Source organism: Narcine bancroftii, chromosome 3 (genome assembly GCF_036971445.1).
Source record: "Narcine bancroftii isolate sNarBan1 chromosome 3, sNarBan1.hap1, whole genome shotgun sequence".
Classification (NCBI taxonomy): domain Eukaryota; kingdom Metazoa; phylum Chordata; class Chondrichthyes; order Torpediniformes; family Narcinidae; genus Narcine; species Narcine bancroftii.
This window is the reverse complement of record NC_091471.1, coordinates 159152928-159175793: the sequence shown is the minus strand read 5'-3', so window position 1 is coordinate 159175793 and position 22866 is coordinate 159152928. Positions and strand designations below refer to the sequence as shown.

General features: G+C 42.8%; 1 protein-coding gene across 5 annotated transcripts in view; it reads right to left on the bottom strand.

Moving 5' to 3' along the window:
* LOC138757775 (tRNA methyltransferase 10 homolog A-like) overlaps positions 1 to 22866 on the bottom strand; it is a 62285-nt gene that overhangs the window by 21179 nt on the left and 18240 nt on the right. For all 5 annotated transcript variants that reach the window (XM_069925638.1, XM_069925640.1, XM_069925641.1 and 2 more), the window contains 2 exons: positions 20646 to 20720; positions 13428 to 13577 (listed from right to left, as the gene is read on the bottom strand). In XM_069925638.1, coding sequence (XP_069781739.1) covers positions 13428 to 13577; positions 20646 to 20720 — 225 coding nt within the window. The remainder of the gene's footprint in view (positions 1 to 13427; positions 13578 to 20645; positions 20721 to 22866) is intronic.

Below are 22866 nucleotides of genomic sequence, written 5' to 3'. Positions count from 1 at the left end.
TTATTTTCTCTTCTGTGTTGTTTATTCTTTTTCTTAAATCCTTAAATTCCTGTGTTTGCCATTCTTTAAATGACTCCATGTATCCTTTAATAAGAGAAAGTATATCCTTTATCTTGCCTTTCTTTTCTTCTTCTATTTCTCTGTACTCTTCCTCTTCTTCTTCCTCTGGGTTGGCCATCTGTTGTTTCTTTGGTGCCCTTTCCTCCTCTTCTTTCTTGTTTCTATTGTCTTCTGTGGTCTCTTCTTGCTGCAGGTGTTCTGCAGCTGTCGTTGCCGGCTGTGGAGATCGACTCCCCAGCTGGTCCCCCCTCCCGTCGGTGTGTTTTTTTTCATTCGCATCGCGCATGCGCGATTCTTCACGCATGCGCGGTTGCGCACTTTTACTCGGCTCTGCGAGCCATTTTTGTAGTCCATTATTTACCGACCTGAGGGAGCGGGTTTCTCTCTCCGCAGCGGGCCTCTTCGGACAGGTAAGGCCTTCACCTTTTTCCTCCTTTGTCTTCTCTTCCTCTCTTCTTACCGTTGCTTTCGATTTTTCTTTTTTTGTCGCCATCTTCTTTCCACCTTTATACTCACTTTTCTGTAACTTTTATTTCTGTGCCTTTGTGTTTTCCTTTGTTTTTCCCGACTTTTCTGGAGAGGGCTGGAGTTCACCGTCCGGCCACTACTCCATCACGTGACTCCACCATTTCTGATGCTTTTTTGTTGTTAAATCAAGCTAATGAAAATATCATAGTTGGGGGAGATTTTAATTGTGTTTTGGATCCTTTACTGGATAGACCTCGAAAAAGTATAAAGAAATCAAAGATGGTGACACAAATTGGGGCCTTGATGAAGGACTTAAATTTGGTGGATATTTGGAGAAGGGTCAATCCTACGAGAAGGATTTCTCTTTTTATTCGTCCCGACATGATTCATTTTCTAGAACAGATTTTTTTTTTTAAAAAGTATCAGCACATTTACAAGGAAGAGTTTTATAGGCAGAATATAAAAGTGGGGTTATATCGGATCATTCTTTATTATTTTTCTCTTGAGTAAGTTCAGAATTGGTACGTTCATCTTATAGATGGAGATTTAATACAATGTTGTTGAAAAGTCCAGAATTTGTTACTTTTGTTAAGGAACAGATTACTTTGTTTTTGACTGAGAATGCTAATTCTGTAGATAGTTGTTTTGTATTATGGGATGCATTAAAAGCTTATTTAAGAGGGCAGATTATTAGTTATACTACTAAAGTTAAGAAACAGTATATGGCAAAGAGTTTGGAACTGGAGAAGCAAATTGCTGAATTGGAGAAGGAATTTCAGAAAGATGTAATGGAAGATAAACAGTGGCTTTGGCTAATTTGAAATTACGTTATAATACATTGCAAACTTATCAATTTGAGCATTTAATTAATCGATCTAAGCAACGTTGTTATGAGTTGGGTGTGAGGGCACATAAGGTACTAGCGTGGCAGTTAAAGACGGAACAGGTTTCACGGACTATTAATGCTGTTAAAAAGAATTCAACAGTTACTTATAAACCTCAAGAAATAAATGACCAGTTTTATTCATTTTACAAAAAATTGTATATTTCTGAGGGGGAAACAGGATAGTGATTCTATTGAATCTTACTTATCTAAATTAATGTTACCAGCATTGGAAGAGGAGGATGTTATGGAATTGGAAGCTCCGTTTACAGAATTTGACATTAAGGGGACGATTGATTTTCTGTGGAATTTTATAAAAACTTTTATGAAGATTTATTGTCTGTGTTTGAGGAGGTGTTACAACAAGTAATTGAAGAGCATGAGTTGCCGGAATCTTGTCTTAGTGCTTTAATTACTGTGATTCCAAAAAAAGATAGAGACTTGTTGAAAGTGTCTTCGTATAGACCTATTTCTTTACTGAATGTAGATTATAAAATCATAGCGAAAGTGTTAGCAAATCGACTTGCCAAGTATTTACCTAAATTAATACATATTGATCAAACAGGTTTTATTTAGAAATGAAATGCTTCAGATAATATTCTTCGATTAATTACTTTGGTCAATGCATATCGACAACAGCCGAAAAAGCTTTTGACGAGGTTGAATGGGATTTTTTTATTTAAGGTGTTGGAAAAGTTTAAATTTGGCCCTTTTTTTAATTGGTTGGGTTAAAGCTTTATATACGAATCTGATTGCCAGGGTGGTGACAAATGGTCAAGTTTCATTACCGTTTAAATTGACACGTTCAACCTGACAAGGGTGTCCATTGTCACCAGCCCTGTTTGCATTGGCTATTGAACCGCTAGCTCAAACAATAAGACAGAATGAACAGATAAGAGGGATGAGAGTTATGGATGAAGAGTAAAAGACTAATCTATTTGCAGATAAGGTTTTTATATATTTGACAAATCCAGAACAATCATTGCCGCATTTGCGGGAATGTTTATTAAATACGGAACATTATCTGGATACAAGGTTAATTGGGATAAGAGTGAAATTTTGCCAGTTGGAGAAGGAGATTATTCAGAATATAAAAATATTATTAAATTGAAATGGTCTGATAAAATTAAATATTTAGGAATAATGGTCAATGTTGATTATCAATCTTTATACAAGTTGATTACATTCCTTTATTAAAAAAGATTAAAGCAGATTTAATTAAGTGGAAAGATCTCCCATTAACTTTAATTGGCCAAGTTAATTGTATTAAGATGAATATTTTTCCTCGAATTCAATATTTATTTCAATCAATACCATATTCTCTTTCAAAGGGATTTTTTCAGGATTTAAATAAAGCTATGAGAGAATTTTTATGGAAAGGTAAATTACCTCAGGTAGCATTATATTAACTTACTTAGAAGTATGCGTAGGTGTGTTTCAATTACCCCATTTTCAAAATTATTATGAAGCAGCCCAGTTGAAATTTATTAGTAGACTGATGGATTTGGCCCAACCCCCGAGATGGGCTAAAGTTAAGATGGCTTGTATTTCTGAAGTTGAGGTGCATCAATTTATATTTCGATGGAATGTAAATTTGTTGCGGGAATGTAATATGCAGATATTAAAACATCTATTCAAGGTACGGACTAAAAAAAGTAAGATTTTAGGATAAAAAGATAAACTGTCAATTTTAACTCCACCTACGGCTCCTAGAACGCTTCCACCAGCGTTGTCTCCGCTCCATCCTCAACATCCATTGGAGCGCTTACATCCCTAACGTCGAAGTACTCGAGATGGCAGAGGTCGACAGCATCGAGTCCACGCTGCTGAAGATCCAGCTGCGCTGGATGGGTCACGTCTCCAGAATGGAGGACCATCGCCTTCCCAAGATCGTGTTATATGGCGAGCTCTCCACTGGCCACCGTGACAGAGGTGCACCAAAGAAAAGGTACAAGGACTGCCTAAAGAAATCTCTTGGTGCCTGCCACATTGACCACCGCCAGTGGTCTGATAACGCCTCAAACCGTGCATCTTGGCGCCTCACAGTTTGGCGGGCAGCAACCTCCTTTGAAGAAGACCGCAGAGCCCACCTCACTGACAAAAGGCAAAGGAGGAAAAACCCAACACCCAACCCCAACCAACCAATTTTCCCCTGCAACCGCTGCAATCGTGTCTGCCTGTCCCGCATCGGACTTGTCAGCCACAAACGAGCCTGCAGCTGACGTGGACTTTTTACCCCCTCCATAAATCTTCGTCCGCGAAGCCAAGCCAAAGAAAGATATATCAATCAGCTTATTCCTTTTTCAATGTTTAATAATCATTTAAAGAGTTGGGACTCTAAGGGTATAAAGATGTTACAGGATTGTTTTGTAGAAAGACAGTTTCTTTCTTTTAATCAATTGAAAGAGCTTTTTGATATTGCTGAAAATTCTTTGTTTGTTTATTATCAACTTCGAGCTTTGGTGAAAGATATGTACGGTAGAGAGATGATTTTACCTATATTGACAGAATTCGAGTCTTTGATTTCTTCTATACCAAAAAGGGTTATATTTCTGTTATGTACCAAGTATTACAAGACAATATGGATAAACCGGAATGGGAGAAGTCTAAGCTTAAATGGGAAAATGATTTAGCCTTTGTTTTTCCTGAAGACTATTGGGCAGATATGTGTCATGACAGTGTTACTAAATTGATGCATGAGCGGTATGGAATGGTTAATTATAACTTTTTACATCAGTTGCATTTAACACCAGAGAAATTGAAAAAATATGGTTTTAGTAATTCAGACTCTTGTTTTAGATGTGGTGTATGTACCAGTACTTTTTCTTTTTTTACATGCTGTTTGGTCTTGTGTTTATGTACAACCATTTTGGCAAGAAATTAGGTTAACTTTGGAAAAACTATATGACATTAAGTTACCACTAGATCCATCTATTTTTTTAATGGGATATTATTCCTTTAAAGGGTTGGATAAATTTCAAATTGCTTTTGTACGCTTAGCATTTTCTGTAGCTCGAAAATATGTAGCAAGTACATGGAAAGATAATATAGTGATTAATATAATGCGATGACATAATGAATTGAAAGCTTGTAATGTTATGGAAAAAATTACATATGATCTGCATGATAATTTTTTTGTTAATAAGTGGTTACCATATTTGGAATATATGCATTTAGATGTATTTTGATTTATTATATATTCTTAGTTTCTGTTTATATATTTTTGGCTCTCCTTAAGAGAGCTGGCTGATGGGGTGGGAGGGTGGGTGAGGTCTTTTTTTTCCCTGTTTTTAAAAAAAATATATACACTTATATAAAATTGTCTATATGGAATGTATGCTGTATGATTACTAATGATCTTTTAAATAAATAAAGTTTAAAAAAATGTTCATGCTTGAGTTGGCGTCTCCTCCGATATAGGTTTTTGATGTCTCGGCTTCTTAACTGTTCATTTTGTTCATCCACAGTGAAAAAATTCTTAACTTTAAACTTTTAAACCGTCTTTTTAAAACTCTAAGGAGAGCTCATCCAAGACATGTCTGCTAGTTCTTTCGCATGACCATGCCCCAGTGGCGTGGATCCTTGATGATTGTTGCTGCTCTCTGATGGAAGTGTTCCATGTAGATTTTCTCAATGCTGGGCTGTGTCCAGTGCCTTTTTCAGGGTTCTCTGCTCAAAGGTAGTGGTGCTCCCACATCAGGCAGTGATGCAGCCAATCAGCACATTTTCCACGACATACGTGTATAAGTTTGCCAAGGTTTTCGACGTCATGCCAAATCTCCGCAAACTCGTCTGTTCCCCACAACCCTTAGTTATCCTACTATTCAAAAAGACTATCTGTGTCTTAAAATACATTCAAAGAGGAAACTTCCTTTACTTCTTTGGCAGAGGATTCCACAGATATATTACAAAAAAAAAAGAAGTTCACACCAGTCATGTCAGCTCTGTATAATGATAAAATTTCCTATCCAACATGTATTTTCTATAATTGAGAAAAAAAACAGAAAAAGAAATACGATTTGGACTTTCAAACTGGAGAATTGGACTACTAAGTTATTGAGCAGTTTTAACTTACTGAATGAAGTGAGCCAGACTGCAGTAATCTGTGGAGCAGATCACTGGAGATGCATGGGAGGCTGTCAGAAGACAGAAGCATGGCAAGCAGGCTGGCATCAGGATTAGACTGAGTTAACCCATTCAAACCTGCACCCCCTATAGCCCAATTCACAAATGTAGACTGCTTGAGAAAAAAAATGGATTACTTAAGGCTGCATCTGAACTAGAAAGAACGACAAGGCTGCTGTGCTCTGGTCCTTACACAAGTGTGGCTCCAGGACACCATTCCAGATTCAGCAATCCATCTAGATGGTCTTCTCTCCTTTCAGGCAAACGGAGATGCTGCTGCTTCTGGCTAGACTTGAGGAGGGGTGTGTGCATTTACATCAGTGAGAACTGGTGCACAAGAGTACCTGGTGGTAAAATACAGACCCAGGGAATTCATGTTTATGCTGATTGCCACAGTTTACATTCCGCCTTCGACAAATGAGGGTGAAGCCATGAAAGAACTTTATGGTGCCAACTGTGAAGCCCAGACATTTCACCTTGAAGGTTGTGTGATTGTAGCTGGCAACTTTAAACACATCAACCTGAAAACTATTATGGTTTCAACAGAATCATTTCGACACCAGACAAGAAAACACCCTAGATTGAATGTACACTAACATTCCTGGTGTTTATAAAGCTCCCACCTTGGATACATGAATCACATATCCATCCTACTAACCTTGGCATACAGACCATTGGATAAATGAACAAAGTCAGACTGCAGGGAGACCAAGATGTGGCCGGGGTGGGGGAGGCACAGTAGTGCTACAAGACTGCTTCGAGGCCAAGGATTGGAGTTGTTTCTGAGAGGCATTCACCTACAACAGCTACGTAAACATCGATGAGTACATGAGCTCAGTGATAGGCTACATTAGCAAGTGCATCAAGAATGAAAAGGAGATCAAATGCTACACCACAATGCTAATTGAAAACCATGGTTGGCAGAGATCAATGCACTTCTCAGATCTTGAGATGCAGTCTTCTGGACAGGAGACAAATTAGCATTAAGATCAGCCAGGGCTGAACATCTCCGTGTAATCCAGAAGGCAAAGTCTGGGTATGCTCAGAGGATCCATAATCAGCTGACTGACACTGGCAACACGAGGTGCATGTGGCAAGGTATCTAAACAATATACAGATCACAATACAACCTTGCAAGTCAACAACAAGGACACCTCCCTTCTGGAGAGACTGAACATCTTCCACACATGGTTCCATGAGAAGAACAGGCTGACGCCAAAGAACATTACAGCACAGGCCCTTCAGCCCACAATGTTGTGCTGACCCATATATACCTACCATGATAAAAACCTCTCCCAACCTTATAACCCTCTATTTTTCTTTCATCCATGTGCCTTTCTAAGAGTCTCTTAAATGCCCCTATTGTTCCAGCCTCCACCACCATTCCTAGTAATGCATTCCAGGCACCCAACAACTCTGTGTAAAAAAAAAAACTTATCCTTGATGTCTTCCCTAAACTTCCCTCCCTTCAGTTTGTACAGATATCCTTTGGTGTTTGCTACTCCTGACCTGGTAAGAAAGTACTGTCTACCTTATCTATGACTCTTGTAATCTTGTAGACCTTTAGTAATTCACCTCTCATCCTTCTTCATTCCAAAGAGAAAAGCCCCAACTCTGCTAACCTTGCCTTCTAAGTCACATTTTCCAATTCAGGCAACATCCTGGGTTCTGTACCATCACCAAAGCTTCCACATTTTTCTTGTAATGAGGTGACCAGAATTGAACACAATATTCTGCGTGGTCTCGCCAGAGATTTATAGAGCTATAATGTTACCTCACAACTCCTAAACTCAATCCCCCAACTAATGAAGCTTAGCATACCAAAAGATTTCTTAACTGCCCTATCAATCTGCATGGCAACCTTGATAGAACTATAGATTTGGACCCCAAGTTATTCCATAATGTCAAGTATCCTACAATCATGTATTCTGCCTTCAGGTTTGACCTTCCAAAATGCATCACCTCACACTTATCCAAATTGAACTCCACCTGCCACTTTTCCACCCAACTTTGCATCCTGTTTTAACCTATGACAACCTTTAATTTTTAATTTAGACATACAGCATGGTCACCAGCCCTTTTGGTCCATGAGCCTGTGCTTCCCAATTACACCCAATTGACCTACAGCCCCCATTATGTTTTTTTTAATGATGGAAGGAAACCGGAGCCCCCTAAGGAAACCCATGCAGACGTGGAGAGAACGTACAAATGCCTTACAGACAGCATGGGATTCAAACCCAGGTACCAATCGCTGACACTGTAACAGTGTGGTGTTAACCACTATGCTAACTGTGCAGCCCTAACACTATCCACAACATCTCCAACCATTGAATCATTTGCAGATTTACTGACCCATCCTTCTGCTTCGTCATCTAGGTCATTTATAAAATTCAGAGCAGGGATCCCTGAACAGATCCCTAGGGGAACTCCACTGGTCACAGACCCCCAGGCAGAATACTATCCATCCATGACTACCCTCCACTTTCTACAGGCAAGCTAATTCTGAATCCACATAGCCAAAGTTCTATGGATCCCATGCCTTACGAGTTTCTGAACGAGTCCATATACATCACATGCATCACCTTATCTTCATCAATTTCTTTTGTTACTGCCTCAAAAAACTCAATTAGGCCTGTGAGGCAAAGCCTTCCCCTCACAAAATCATATTTACTTATCCCCAGGATTGTACTTCTCTAAATGCTCATGAATCTCATCCTTAAGAATCCTCTCCAATAGTTTGTCCACCACTGACGCAAGACTCACTGAATTCTCCTCATTACATTTTTTAAATAAGGGAACCACATTGCTATTCTCCAATCCTGCAGTATCTCCCCTGTGGCCAAGGTGGATGCAAAGATCATTGCTAATGACCTGCAATTTCTTCCCTCCCTAATGCAAAATCTAATTTATGCTTCCTTCTTCTTAACTAGCTGCCTCAACTGTTTTGTCAACCATCTTTTCCCTGTCTCAGTGGAACAGAATCCCAGGCAAGTGGTCTTCCACATTACTTCTGTGCTTTTTCCCCCCAAGAAAATCTATTCTTAATTTACTCTCCCTAGTTCTTGCCTCATCCCATCATAATTAGCCCTTCCCCAATTAAACACTATTATTTGGTCTGCTTTTATTCTTGTCAGGAATCCTTCCTGGACACACCTGACAAATTCTGTCCAATCACTCCCTCTTGCAGTAAGGAGGTGCCAGTCAATATTTGGGATGTTGAAATCTCTCACAACAACAACTTGTGTTATTTCACATCATTCTAAAATTTGCCTACTTATCTGTTCCTCGGTATCCCAAGCGCTATTTGGGGACAATAGATTACTCCCAATACAGTGATTGCTCCCTTCCTGATTCTGACTTCCACCTACACTAACTCAGAAGACAGTCCCTCCATAGTGTCCTCCCTTTCTGCAGTTATATTAAAGCATCTAAATCCCAGTACCTGGTAATCCTGTCCTTGCATCAGTCATGTCTCCGTTACAGCTATATCATTATAATTCCATGTACTAATCCATGCTCTAAGTTAATCTTTAGTCCTAATACTCCTTGCATTGAAATAGATACATTTCAAATTCTCCAATTGACTACTTTATGGTCCCTATCCTGTCTGTCCTTCCTCACAAACCCACAACACACTGAATCAACTTTTCCACCTTCTAACCTATCTTCTGCCCTCACATTCTCCCTTCCTCCTTCCCAAACTAGTTTAAACTCTACCCAACAGCTGTAACAAACCTGCCTCCAAGGATATTGGTCCCTCTCCAGTTCAGGTGGAGCCCATCCTTTTTGTACAAGTCATACCTTCCCAGAAGAGATCCTAACGATCCATAAATCTGAACCCCTGCCCTGTGAACCAACTTCAGCCACACATTCATCTGCCACAATTTCCTATTCCTACCCTCACTGGCAGTAAGATTACCACCCTTGAGGTCTGGCTTTTCCATTCTCTATATTCTCTCTTCAGGACCTCATCCTTAATCCAATCTATGTTATTGGTAACAATGTGGATCACAACATCTGATTGCTCACCCTTCCACTTGAGAATGCTGCAGACTTGATCTGAGATGTCCCTGATCCTGGCACGTGGGAGGCAATATGTCATCTGGGAGCCTAACTATTTGCCCAACATCGAATCCTCAATCACTTTTGCTCTCCTCTTCTTCCCCTTCCCTTCTTAGCTGAAGGGCCAGACTCCGTGCCAAAAACCTGACAACCACAACTTGTCCCTGGTATATCATCTCCTCCTCCCCACCCCCAAACAGTATCCAAAACATTATACTTATTGTTGAGGGGGAACAGCCATAGAGGTGCTATTCCCCTTCCCTCTCCTAACAGCCAACAAATTATCTGTCTCTTGGCTTTTGGCTGTAACTCTCTCCTTATAGCTTCTGTCTATCACTTGCCCTGCCTCCCGAATGATCCAAAGTTCATCCAGCTCCAGCTCCCTAAAACAGCCGGATGCACATCTTGCAGGTGAAGTTATCAGGGATAATTGTGCTCTCCCAGATTTCCCACATCCTGCAATTAGAGTATTCCATTGTCCTTGCTGCTATCTCCACTACCTACTCTTTGTTACTATGCAAAGATCTTACCTGACCTTATCTATTATACATCCTCAGCTTCTGCTCTTTGAAGCCTCTTGAACCAAAGCCTCTCAATCCCCACTCCTACACTGAGCCATGCCTCTCAAACCAAAGCCCCTAAATCTCCACTCCTGCTTTGAGCCAAGCCTCTCGAGTCAAAGCCTCTAAATTCCTATTCCTGCACTGAGCCAAGCCTCTTGAGCCAAACCTCTAAATCCCCACTACTATAATGGGCTACTCACAGACTGGCTGTTCTGCTTGAGGTTCTCCTCTTTTTAATGCCTACAGCTAATTGGTCAGTGGAGAAATTTAAACAAGCACCGACCTCTTCTGCTGTATTTTCATTGCTCCTCTTCTCATTCACAGTTCCGATCTCTCAGTCCCTGACAGCTCCATCTCCCCCTGAAGAATAGGCTTCTCGCATAGCCACAGCCAAGATGAGGAGAATCCTATCTAGAGTGAACCCACACAAGGCAGTGGGGTCCAGACAACATATCCGGTCAGGTTCTGAAGGACTGTGCAGACCAACTGATGGACGTTCCTTACATCATTGCAGCAGTCCATCTTCCCCACAGGTTTTAAGGTAGCCACCATCATCCCAGTGCCAAAGAGGATGACAGTAACAGGTCTCAACGATTACCGCTCAGTGGCACTGACCTCCACCATCATGAAATGCTTCAAGTATCTGGTAATGGTACATATCAAAACACACCTCCTAGAGACATAGGACTCATTTCAATTTTCCCACAGACAGAACTGTTCCACTGATGACGCTATAGCTTTTTCCCTCAACTCCGTGCTGACCCACCTGGAGAACAATGCCTCATATACCAGGCTGCTGTTCATCGACTTCAGCACCTCTCTCTGTAAATGGATTTTGGACTTCCTCACAAAAAGACCAGAGTCTGTCCAGGCTGGCAGCAGAACGTTGAGCACCATCACATTGATCACTGTGCTCAGCCCGTTTCTGTTCATGCTGCAATGTCAAATCCAGCTCCAACAGTCATCAAGTTTGCAGAATGACACGATGGCCTGATCAGCAACAATGAGTCAGTCAGAATTTATTGTAATTTTTAAAACCGTAAAACAGTCATAAAAAGGAAAATGCATTTCTCCAGGACAAGGTGTTACTTAATAACAAATACTATACACAAGACCAAACAAAGAAGTGGGTAAAATGGCACCGTAGCAAGAGGCAGCTGCAAGCAACTGCCGCGCAGCCATCTTGAACCACCATCTTATCCCAGCCTCCCACTTACAATTTTATCCCTTACATTAGATTTAACTTTAAAACAAATTACTCATCAGAATGTACAAAATAATGGTGAACGGAACAGGTTTATAGACCGAAGCCAGTGCATGAGCTCAGTAAGATAGGATAGCAATGTCCAAATCAGCATAAAGTGACTCCTGGCTAAACAGTTGCCACTCCCCCGTCCAGAGGGTGCTGCAGCCTTCCGCGGTTTCCAACGACTACCGGGCCACAGATGGTAGCGCAAGTCCTCCAGCCTATTTTTCAGGGAAATTCCCCTCAGTCTACAGTTCCTCGGCACCTTGGCCCCGGCATTGGGTGCTGCTATACCCGCATTCCCGGCTGACACGCCCGTCATGGGTGCCCACCGTTCCAAACACTCAGGCTAATTCCTTAACTCTTCACTGTTCTTCCAACCAACAGGATGGTGCCACCAGCAATGCAGAAGGCCCTCACCTTGAGGCTGCCGGCCGCTGCCCTGCTGACTTCAGCCTTGAGGTACTCCAGCTTTCTCCACCTACTCTGCTCACTGCACCACCATCCCCGACACTGTGGGTTAATTCGTGACCAATGAGCTCTCTACCGCCAGCACCAGCCATTCAAGTCAGACCTCAACAACTTCAAGAGATCTGCTTCTTTTGTGATGTCTCCAGCATTGCCTTTCCTGTTCCCCATCGTTCCAGAGACCGTCCTCGATTCATTTCAGTGTTCCTTCACGGCACCTACTTAGGTAAATGTAACACCAGTGTCCGGAGAGGTCACTGTGAGCTGCAGTCGTGTCACCATCTTGGATCGCAAAACAGTAAAGAGGTGGAAAATCTTGTGAAATGATGTGAGAATAACAATCTGAGTCTCAAAGTGGACAAGATGAATGAGATGACTGTGGACTCCAGTAGGATTAAGGACGACCACCCTCCACCACTCATTAATAGCTTGGAACTAGAGAGTGAAAAGCACCAAGTTCCTCGAAGTCCACTTAAGAGGTGACCTATCCTGGATATACAACATCTCCTCACTTGTCAAGAAGGTGCAACAGGACTTCCTTAGAAGGTTGAGGGCCACCATTCCGTCAACTTTCCACAGGAGCTCTATCGAGGGCATCCTGGCCAGCTGCATCACAGTGTGGTACAGTTGCTGGAAAGCATCAGATTGGAGGTTAATCCACAGGACCATAAAAATAGCAGAGAGGATCACTGGGATCTTCCTCTCCCTAATGATGTAATTTACTGGGATTGTTGTTTAGAGGGCTCGCAAAATCCAGGAGGACCCATATCTCTGTCCTCGCTCGCAGTATCTTCTAGCTACTCCCGTCAAGAAAAAGATACAGAAGTTGAAAAGCTGAGGAATGGCTTTTCCCATGAATAGAAAGACTCCTGGTGAACTGCTAAAACAACTCTCCACGATGCTACTATTTACTGATAATATTTATTTTAATATACATACACATATGTACTGTGTATATGTATCATTGGTCTATATATGTGTTATATCTATAAATATGTTTATACTGTTCTGTACCATGGACCAGAGAACGCCATTTCATCAGGTTGTACTGGTACAATCAGATGACAAACTTGAACTCTCTGGGAGAAGCAGTTCCTCCTTATCCACCCCCTAATCTTCTTATGTTCACTAGTTTTAGTCTCATCCACCAGTGGAAACAGCTCCCTGCTTCTATATTATGTGTTCCTTTCATAATTTGAAAAGTCCCCACCCCATCATTCTAATTTTCAGGCTTCTCAATCTCTCTTTATAAGCTAACCCCATTTCCAGAATTAACCTCTACATCGCCTCCAAAGTTAGTCCAGCTTTTCTCAAGTAAGGCAACCAGAATTAAACGCAACACTTCAAGTGCAGCCTCACCAGTACCCTGTACAGTTGTTACAGACCCTCCCTGCTTTGAACTTAATCCCTTTAGCAATGAGGGCCAACATCCCATTCACCTACACTTGATTACCTGTTGCATCTACAAACTATCCTTTGTGATTCATGGACAAGTACACCAATCTCAATCTCAATTAATGTTGGCTTTAAAGGTACGGATGTTGCACTTTACCTTGTGGTGATTATGGTCCACCAAGCCACCAATGACATAAGCTTTGCTTGCATCCAGCTCATTAAGCATGTTAGGGGAATCAGAAGTGAGATAAACCAGATCTTCATTCTTTATTACTTCAATGAAATGCTTTGCAGTAACAGTGATTCCCTGAAAAAAAAATACAACAAAGCAAGACATTACTGCAACATCAAGTTACAATAATATCTTTTGGCATTATAAAATGTCCCAATGCACTTCACAGGAGTTACATCATGCAAAATTTTCTCCAAGCCATAATCAAAAATATTAGGATAGTTGATGACGTTTGGTTAAAGAGTTTGGTTTTTAGCAGCATCTTGAAATGGGTCAAGAATGGAAAGAAGAAGAAAGGGAGTCACGTGATGGAGTAGTGGCTGGTCGGGTGGAACCAGCCCTCTCCAGAGAAAAGAAAAATAGTGTGAAAAAACAGAGCCCAATAAACATACAAGCTCAATACAGGAAGAAAAAGATAAAGTTACAGAGAAGAGACAGAAGATGGCACCCAAAAGAGAAAAAGTAAGATTAACAGTGAAAAGGGAAGGAGGAAAAGCACAGGAGAAGAAAGAAGAGAAGAAGGCCTTAACTGCACGTTGGAGCAGAGAGCCACCGTGGAGAGGAGCGGCCGATCTCCGGTGTTGGTGAGTCCCCAAAGGAGCAGTGTCCTCACGACCAGCGGACTACAAAAATGGCTCGCAGAGCCAAGAATTAGGTGCGCAACTGCGCAAGTAAAAGAAAAGTTTAACGCTGGCAGGAGGGGAACTCAGATGAAGAGCGGCCAGCTGAGAGACGCCCAGTATCGGGGCGTTCGGCTGGGGGAAGCAAGCAAGAAAGAAAAGAAGAGTGGTGAGAAAGAGAATGAAGGGCTGGAAGAGGGCGAGCAGCAACGGGGTGATTGGCAGGGGGATGACCTACGGCAGGAGGCCCAACAACAGAAGCAGCTCACCAGAGAAGGATGAAGACACACAGCGGCACAGAGCGGCACAGAGCGGCACAGAGCGGCACAGAGCGGCACAGAGCGGCACAGAGCGGCACAGAGCGGCACAGAGCGGCACAGAGCGGCACAGAGCGGCACAGAGCGGCACACAGCGGCACAGAGCGACACACAGCGACACAGAGCGACACAGAGCGACACACAGCGACACACAGCGACACACAGCGACACACAGCGACACACAGCGACACACAGCGACACACAGCGACACACAGCGACACACAGCGACACACAGCGACACACAGCGACACACAGCGACACACAGCGACACACAGCGACACACAGCGACACACAGCGACACACAGCGACACACAGCGACACACAGCGACACACAGCGACACACAGCGACACACAGCGACACACAGCGACACACAGCGACACACAGCGACACACAGCGACACACAGCGACACACAGCGACACACAGCGACACACAGCGACACACAGCGACACACAGCGACACACAGCGACACACAGCGACACACAGCGACACACAGCGACACACAGCGACACACAGCGACACACAGCGACACACAGCGACACACAGCGACACACAGCGACACACAGCGACACACAGCGACACACAGCGACACACAGCGACACACAGCGACACACAGCGACACACAGCGACACACAGCGACACACAGCGACACACAGCGACACACAGCGACACACAGCGACACACAGCGACACACAGCGACACACAGCGACACACAGCGACACACAGCGACACACAGCGACACACAGCGACACACAGCGACACACAGCGACACACAGCGACACACAGCGACACACAGCGACACACAGCGACACACAGCGACACACAGCGACACACAGCGACACACAGCGACACACAGCGACACACAGCGACACACAGCGACACACAGCGACACACAGCGACACACAGCGACACACAGCGACACACAGCGACACACAGCGACACACAGCGACACACAGCGACACACAGCGACACACAGCGACACACAGCGACACACAGCGACACACAGCGACACACAGCGACACACAGCGACACACAGCGACACACAGCGACACACAGCGACACACAGCGACACACAGCGACACAGACACACAGCGACACAGACACACAGCGACACAGACACACAGCGACACAGACACACAGCGACACAGACACACAGCGACACAGACACACAGCGACACAGACACACAGCGACACAGACACACAGCGACACAGACACACAGCGACACAGACACACAGCGACACAGACACACAGCGACACAGACACACAGCGACACAGACACACAGCGACACAGACACACAGCGACACAGACACACAGCGACACAGACACACAGCGACACAGACACACAGCGACACAGACACACAGCGACACAGACACACAGCGACACAGACACACAGCGACACAGACACACAGCGACACAGACACACAGCGACACAGACACACAGCGACACAGACACACAGCGACACAGACACACAGCGACACAGACACACAGCGACACAGACACACAGCGACACAGACACACAGCGACACAGACACACAGCGACACAGACACACAGCGACACAGACACACAGCGACACAGACACACAGCGACACAGACACACAGCGACACAGACACACAGCGACACAGACACACAGCGACACAGACACACAGCGACACAGACACACAGCGACACAGACACACAGCGACACAGACACACAGCGACACAGACACACAGCGACACAGACACACAGCGACACAGACACACAGCGACACAGACACACAGCGACACAGACACACAGCGACACAGACACACAGCGACACAGACACACAGCGACACAGACACACAGCGACACAGACACACAGCGACACAGACACACAGCGACACAGACACACAGCGACACAGACACACAGCGACACAGACACACAGCGACACAGACACACAGCGACACAGACACACAGCGACACAGACACACAGCGACACAGACACACAGCGACACAGACACACAGCGACACAGACACACAGCGACACAGACACACAGCGACACAGACACACAGCGACACAGACACACAGCGACACAGACACACAGCGACACAGACACACAGCGACACAGACACACAGCGACACAGACACACAGCGACACAGACACACAGCGACACAGACACACAGCGACACAGACACACAGCGACACAGACACACAGCGACACAGACACACAGCGACACAGACACACAGCGACACAGACACACAGCGACACAGACACACAGCGACACAGACACACAGCGACACAGACACACAGCGACACAGACACACAGCGACACAGACACACAGCGACACAGACACACAGCGACACAGACACACAGCGACACAGACACACAGCGACACAGACACACAGCGACACAGACACACAGCGACACAGACACACAGCGACACAGACACACAGCGACACAGACACACAGCGACACAGACACACAGCGACACAGACACACAGCGACACAGACACACAGCGACACAGACACACAGCGACACAGACACACAGCGACACAGACACACAGCGACACAGACACACAGCGACACAGACACACAGCGACACAGACACACAGCGACACAGACACACAGCGACACAGACACACAGCGACACAGACACACAGCGACACAGACACACAGCGACACAGACACACAGCGACACAGACACACAGCGACACAGACACACAGCGACACAGACACACAGCGACACAGACACACAGCGACACAGACACACAGCGACACAGACACACAGCGACACAGACACACAGCGACACAGACACACAGCGACACAGACACACAGCGACACAGACACACAGCGACACAGACACACAGCGACACAGACACACAGCGACACAGACACACAGCGACACAGACACACAGCGACACAGACACACAGCGACACAGACACACAGCGACACAGACACACAGCGACACAGACACACAGCGACACAGACACACAGCGACACAGACACACAGCGACACAGACACACAGCGATACAGACACACAGCGATACAGACACACAGCGATACAGACACACAGCGATACAGACACACAGCGATACAGACACACAGCGATACAGACACACAGCGATACAGACACACAGCGATACAGACACACAGCGATACAGACACACAGAGATACAGACACACAGAGATACAGACACACAGAGATACAGACACACAGAGATACAGACACACAGAGATACAGACACACAGAGATACAGACACACAGAGATACAGACACACAGAGATACAGACACACAGAGATACAGACACACAGAGATACAGACACACAGAGATACAGACACTGAAATTCTTGGTCTTCTTCCTCCTCTTCTTCTAAGGACAGAAGAAGGTAAAATAGAAGGACAAAGTTTAGATAAAGCCTTTTTCGAAGAACACTGACTGAATTCCTGAGTTTATGGTCTCAAATGCTGAAGACACAGCACACAATAACAAAGTGATTAAAATCAAAACATACATCAGAGCAAAATCACTACAGTCAGAGATCTGGGAGAGTAGCAAAGGTCTGAAGAAATTACAAAGATTACAATGATAATTAAAAGATTTATAACAAACATGTACATCAAATTAAAAAGAATGGCTATCATTAGAATTTAGTGCAATCAAATGAAAAATGAAAAGAACTGAAAACAGAATGCAAAGCTTAGAGTTGGTCATGACTGAAATAGGGAAAAGAGTAGAAAATGTGGAGGAACGAGAAGCTGCTGTAGAAATAGAGATAAATGATTTAAAAGGGAAGTTGGAAGAGAGCGAAAAAAAATTAAAGAGACACAAGATTTATTGTCACAAAAAATTGACGTATTGGAAAACTACAGTAGGCGAAACATAAAAATAGTGGGCCTGAAAGAAGGCAAAGGTCAGATATGAAGGAATTTACAAAAGGATGAATCCCAAAGGTGGTGGGAATGACAGATTCACATGAAGAAATAGAAATCGAAAGGGCATACAGAGGGCTAGTACCGAAACTGCCACCACATCAAAAATCGAGATCCATATTGTTAAAATTTCTAAGATATACGTTAAGAGAAAACATACTGGAGCAGGCAAGAAAGAAGGTTAGAGAAGACAATATGCCGTTGGAATATAAGAGACAAAAAATTATTATTTTTTTTTTAATAAACGCGGACATAAGCTTCGAACTTTTAAAGAAGAGGAAGGAATTCAACACGGCGAAAACAATCTTATGGAAGAAAGGGTATAACTTTATATTAAGACATCCAGCAGTACTCAAAGTATTTATTCCTGGGGAACGGAATAGACGCTTCTCAGACCCAAAAAATGCCCAAGAATTTGCTGAACATTTTCAGGACAGGAGAAGAGAGGAGGAGGAGTGACAAGAAGGATGACCGGCAAGAAAATATTCAAAAATATGTTAAAATATAAAGTAAAGATAATGTATATAAAGATTTAAAGATGGATAAGAGAAGGGGGAAAAAGAGAAAATAGGCGAGAGCTTTGTTATAAGTATAGGAAAATAGTGTTCTCTGGAGGGGGCTGGGGGGGGAGAATAATGGTCACTCCGAAATCGGTTGACGCTTGCGAGCAAGTTCGCAAACCAAATGGAAAGATGGAGGAAAAAAGAGAAAATGTCACTATGAATATTTAAAGAGATGCATCTGTAAATATATTGGTTGATATGGTTCATAGTGCGATAAATAAAGTATTACAAAAAAAATGGAAAGAAGACTGAATTCCTGAGTTTATGGTCTCAAATGCTGAAGACACAGCACACAATAACAAAGTGATTAAAATCAAAACATACATCAGAGCAAAATCACTACAGTCAGAGATCTGGGAGAGTAGCAAAGGTTTGAAGAAATTACAAAGATTACAATGATAATTAAAAGATTTATAACAAACATGTTCATCAAGCTGCAAGAGAAGGAAAATGATGAAATAAGCTACAAATCCAAACAAAAGTGGGAACAAGATCTAAACATAAAGACAAAAAAAATGAAATATGGGCAAAGCTTTGCTCCGGAACTATGAGAGATATAATAAATACAAGGTTACGCTTGATACAATATAATTGGTTACACAGGTTATATATCATGCCCCAAAAGTTAAATAAATGGGATCCAACAGTATCAGACAGATGTTTTCACTGTAAGAAGGAAATGGGAATAACAGTATATGCAATTTGGGCATGTGAGAAAGTGGAAAGGTTTTGGGAAGATCTAAATCAGATATTAAATAAAAATCACAAAAAGCAACATACCAAAAAATCCAGAGATCTTTCTTCTAAATAATAAAAGTAAAGAATTAGGCCTCACACTAGATGAAGCGCAAAAAAGATTTATTATGATAGCCTTAGTTGTAGCAAAAAAATGTATAATGTCAACTTGGAAATCAGAAGAGAGCCTGAGAATACAGCAAGGGTACATGGAAATGAATAAATGTATTCCATTGGAAAAAGTAACATACAATTTAAAAATTAAGACACATTATTTGAACAAATTTGGGAACCGTACATGGGACGCAACAGAGAGGGCCTACCACTGAACTTCACCCCCTAAAATGATAGAATGAGAAGAAGACGAAATGAACTGACCCAGTGTGTAAAAGTAGATGACACAATTTTCTTGTTTATTTTCATTGTGTGATGACATTATTTAATGGTTTTATTGTATTGTATATGTTGAACGTTTAATGGGTTTGGAGGGGGGTGGGAGGGAGGGAGGGGGAAAAAAGGGGAGAAAATGACACTGTGTATATTCAAGAGAGAAATGTTTGTGTGTATTTTAATTAATATGGTTCATGGTGTGAAAAATTTAAAAAAAATTAAAAAGAAAATTACAAAGATTGGGATTTGAAAACAAAGTTGGGAATTTTAAAATTCAAGTGTAACTGGACTCAGAGCCAAGACAAGATAGCTGTCGTGGCTTTCCCTTTTGAAAATATATATCTGCACCCTTCTCCAAAACAGAATTTACAATCAAGACCAAGCACTCTTGTCTATTGGTATGAGTAAACATGCCCAAGTGAAGCAAAATGTGAAGACCAGACCCAAAGGTTTAAGAGAAATCAGCAGGAAAATTATTCTGTGCTGGAGGATTTTAAGCTAATTTGAGGACTGCTCAGCAAGTTCTGACAAAATATCCAGTCAGAACACAGACTAGTGGAAGCAATGGTCATTTGACCAATCAATCACAACTAATCCATGAGAGCTTTTTTTGTACCTTCCAGTTTACCCATCCTTTGTCATTCTCATCCATATTTTTCTTCAGCTGTCCATTATGACTGGTTAAATACATCTAGTGCAAAAGGAATATAAAAATTAATATCTACTCAACAGGTCCTGAGTTTGTTATCATAATGATAAACTGTCAACATTTAGCATCACAGGTTCTGGAGAACACTGACAAAGTCACATTGAAAAAAATCCAGAAGTGTCTGTCACTTGTTACGTGGCTGGACAGAATCATTGTTTCTCCAACATATTCAGAGTAATCTTCTGAAATCAGTCAACTGATTAAAACTTAGCATTATCTCTATATAAAAAAAATAACCTAGAGATATTCTGCTTTATTGCACTAAAAAAACCCCACATTTTAACCCCTTAAAATAGTGTATTAATTTACCAAAAAAATTTTTTATATCAACTTCAACCTTAATATTATGTATGTCCCAATATTTAACTCACACTTAAATAAAAAAGTTATTTTTAACTCCTGGTTTGGCATCTATGACATTTGGCTGCTCAACTTAGTTGATCAGACAATTGTTGGTAGATCCCAGATGTTACTCAGAAATAGGTGTTGGGAAACAAACAAAAATAGAGACACCAAGATCTTTGAAATATGCTATTTTCAAGGTTAACTTTCCTATCACTCTAGTACCTGGGCCCATAAAGTTCTCCTCATCCATAAATTACTTTGTACCATTCCCTTCTTTTTTTTTTTAATTAAATTATCTTTGCAGACTCAAAGAACACATTTTTTTCCATTAAATACTGCCTGGAACCTTTTATATCTATCAGAATTGATAAGAATATCCTCATTTCACATTATAGAAAATGTTACCCCTGTAAATGCAGCCCTCTCAGTTTGGACGGCACAGTTAGCACAATACTATGGCAGTGCCGGCGACTGGATTTGAATCCAGTGGTCTGTAAGGAGTTTGTACCTTCTTCCTATATCTGTAAGGGTTTCCTTCGGGTGTTAAAACTTATTGGGATTGTAGATTAATTGTTGCATTTGGGGAGCACAGGCTTGCGGGTCTGTTACCATGCCATTATATCTAAATTTAAATATTATGAACAAGAAGTCTGGATAAATGTCCTCAAATCTCAGCAGAGTTTCTGAAACAATTGCCAAATCAAATCCTACTCTGGATACCCAGGCATACCAATCGAAATTCAGACTCCTATGCAATACTTTCAGATGAGACAGGAAATCAGCCATTGCCTATCTTTGAGAGACATGTAGAGCAGGCGTGGGCAAACTACAGTCTCTGTGCCAACTGTTGCCCATTTTTAAATGGTCGGTTAGAAAAAAATGGCAGCACTGCTGGAGCTGCTGTAAAAGAAGCGCAACCATTGGTGCAGACCTACAGAGAACGAAGTCTCAGCTCTCCCCCGTGCGTTCCATCTGGCCAGTATAAGTGCCATTGGCTCTGTACAGGCTTTAAGTGGACAGTTAAAGGAGTCAACGGTGATTGTAAACTGTCGGGCTAATATCATTTAGCTCATGGCTCCTTAATTTTTCTGTATGTGCCCCATAACCAAAAAGGTTTGGCCACTCTGATGTAGAAAATTCCACTGGCAATATATCAAAAACAGCAATGATATCAGGACAATGTCCACTTTAGAAGACCAAAAAATTCGCTAGGAGAAAGAATTACACATAGATCAGGGAGAAGCGATAAAAAGGAGTGTTTGCAGAGTTTGGGGTAGGATCTTTTCATAGTGGCCCAGAGTGGGTAGTGGAGATGGCAGCTAGGGCAGTGATATGCTCCAGTTGCAGCATGTGGGAGATCTGGGACAGCATGAGTATCCCTGATGACTATACCTGCAAGAGATGTACTCTGCTGAGGGTCCTTTATGGACCTTGTTAGGGAGCTGGATGAACTCCGGATCATTTGGGAGGCTGGAGGAGGGGAGGGGGGTGTTAGTGATAGACAGAGCTATAATGAGATAGTCACACCTAAGAGACATGTGACTGGGTGACTGTCAGAAGAGGGAAGGGGAATAGGCAGTCAGCATAGAGCACCTGGGACATTCCTCTGAACAATAGGCATACTGCTTTGGATACTGTTGGGGGGGGGGGGGGGGGGAGGTGGAGGTATGGGACAATCTGCCAGGCTCAAGTTGTAGTGGTCGGGTCTCTGATGTAGAGTCTGACCCTTCAGCTCAAAAAGGAGTAGGGGAGAGGAGAGCTATGGAGATTGGGGATTTGGTAG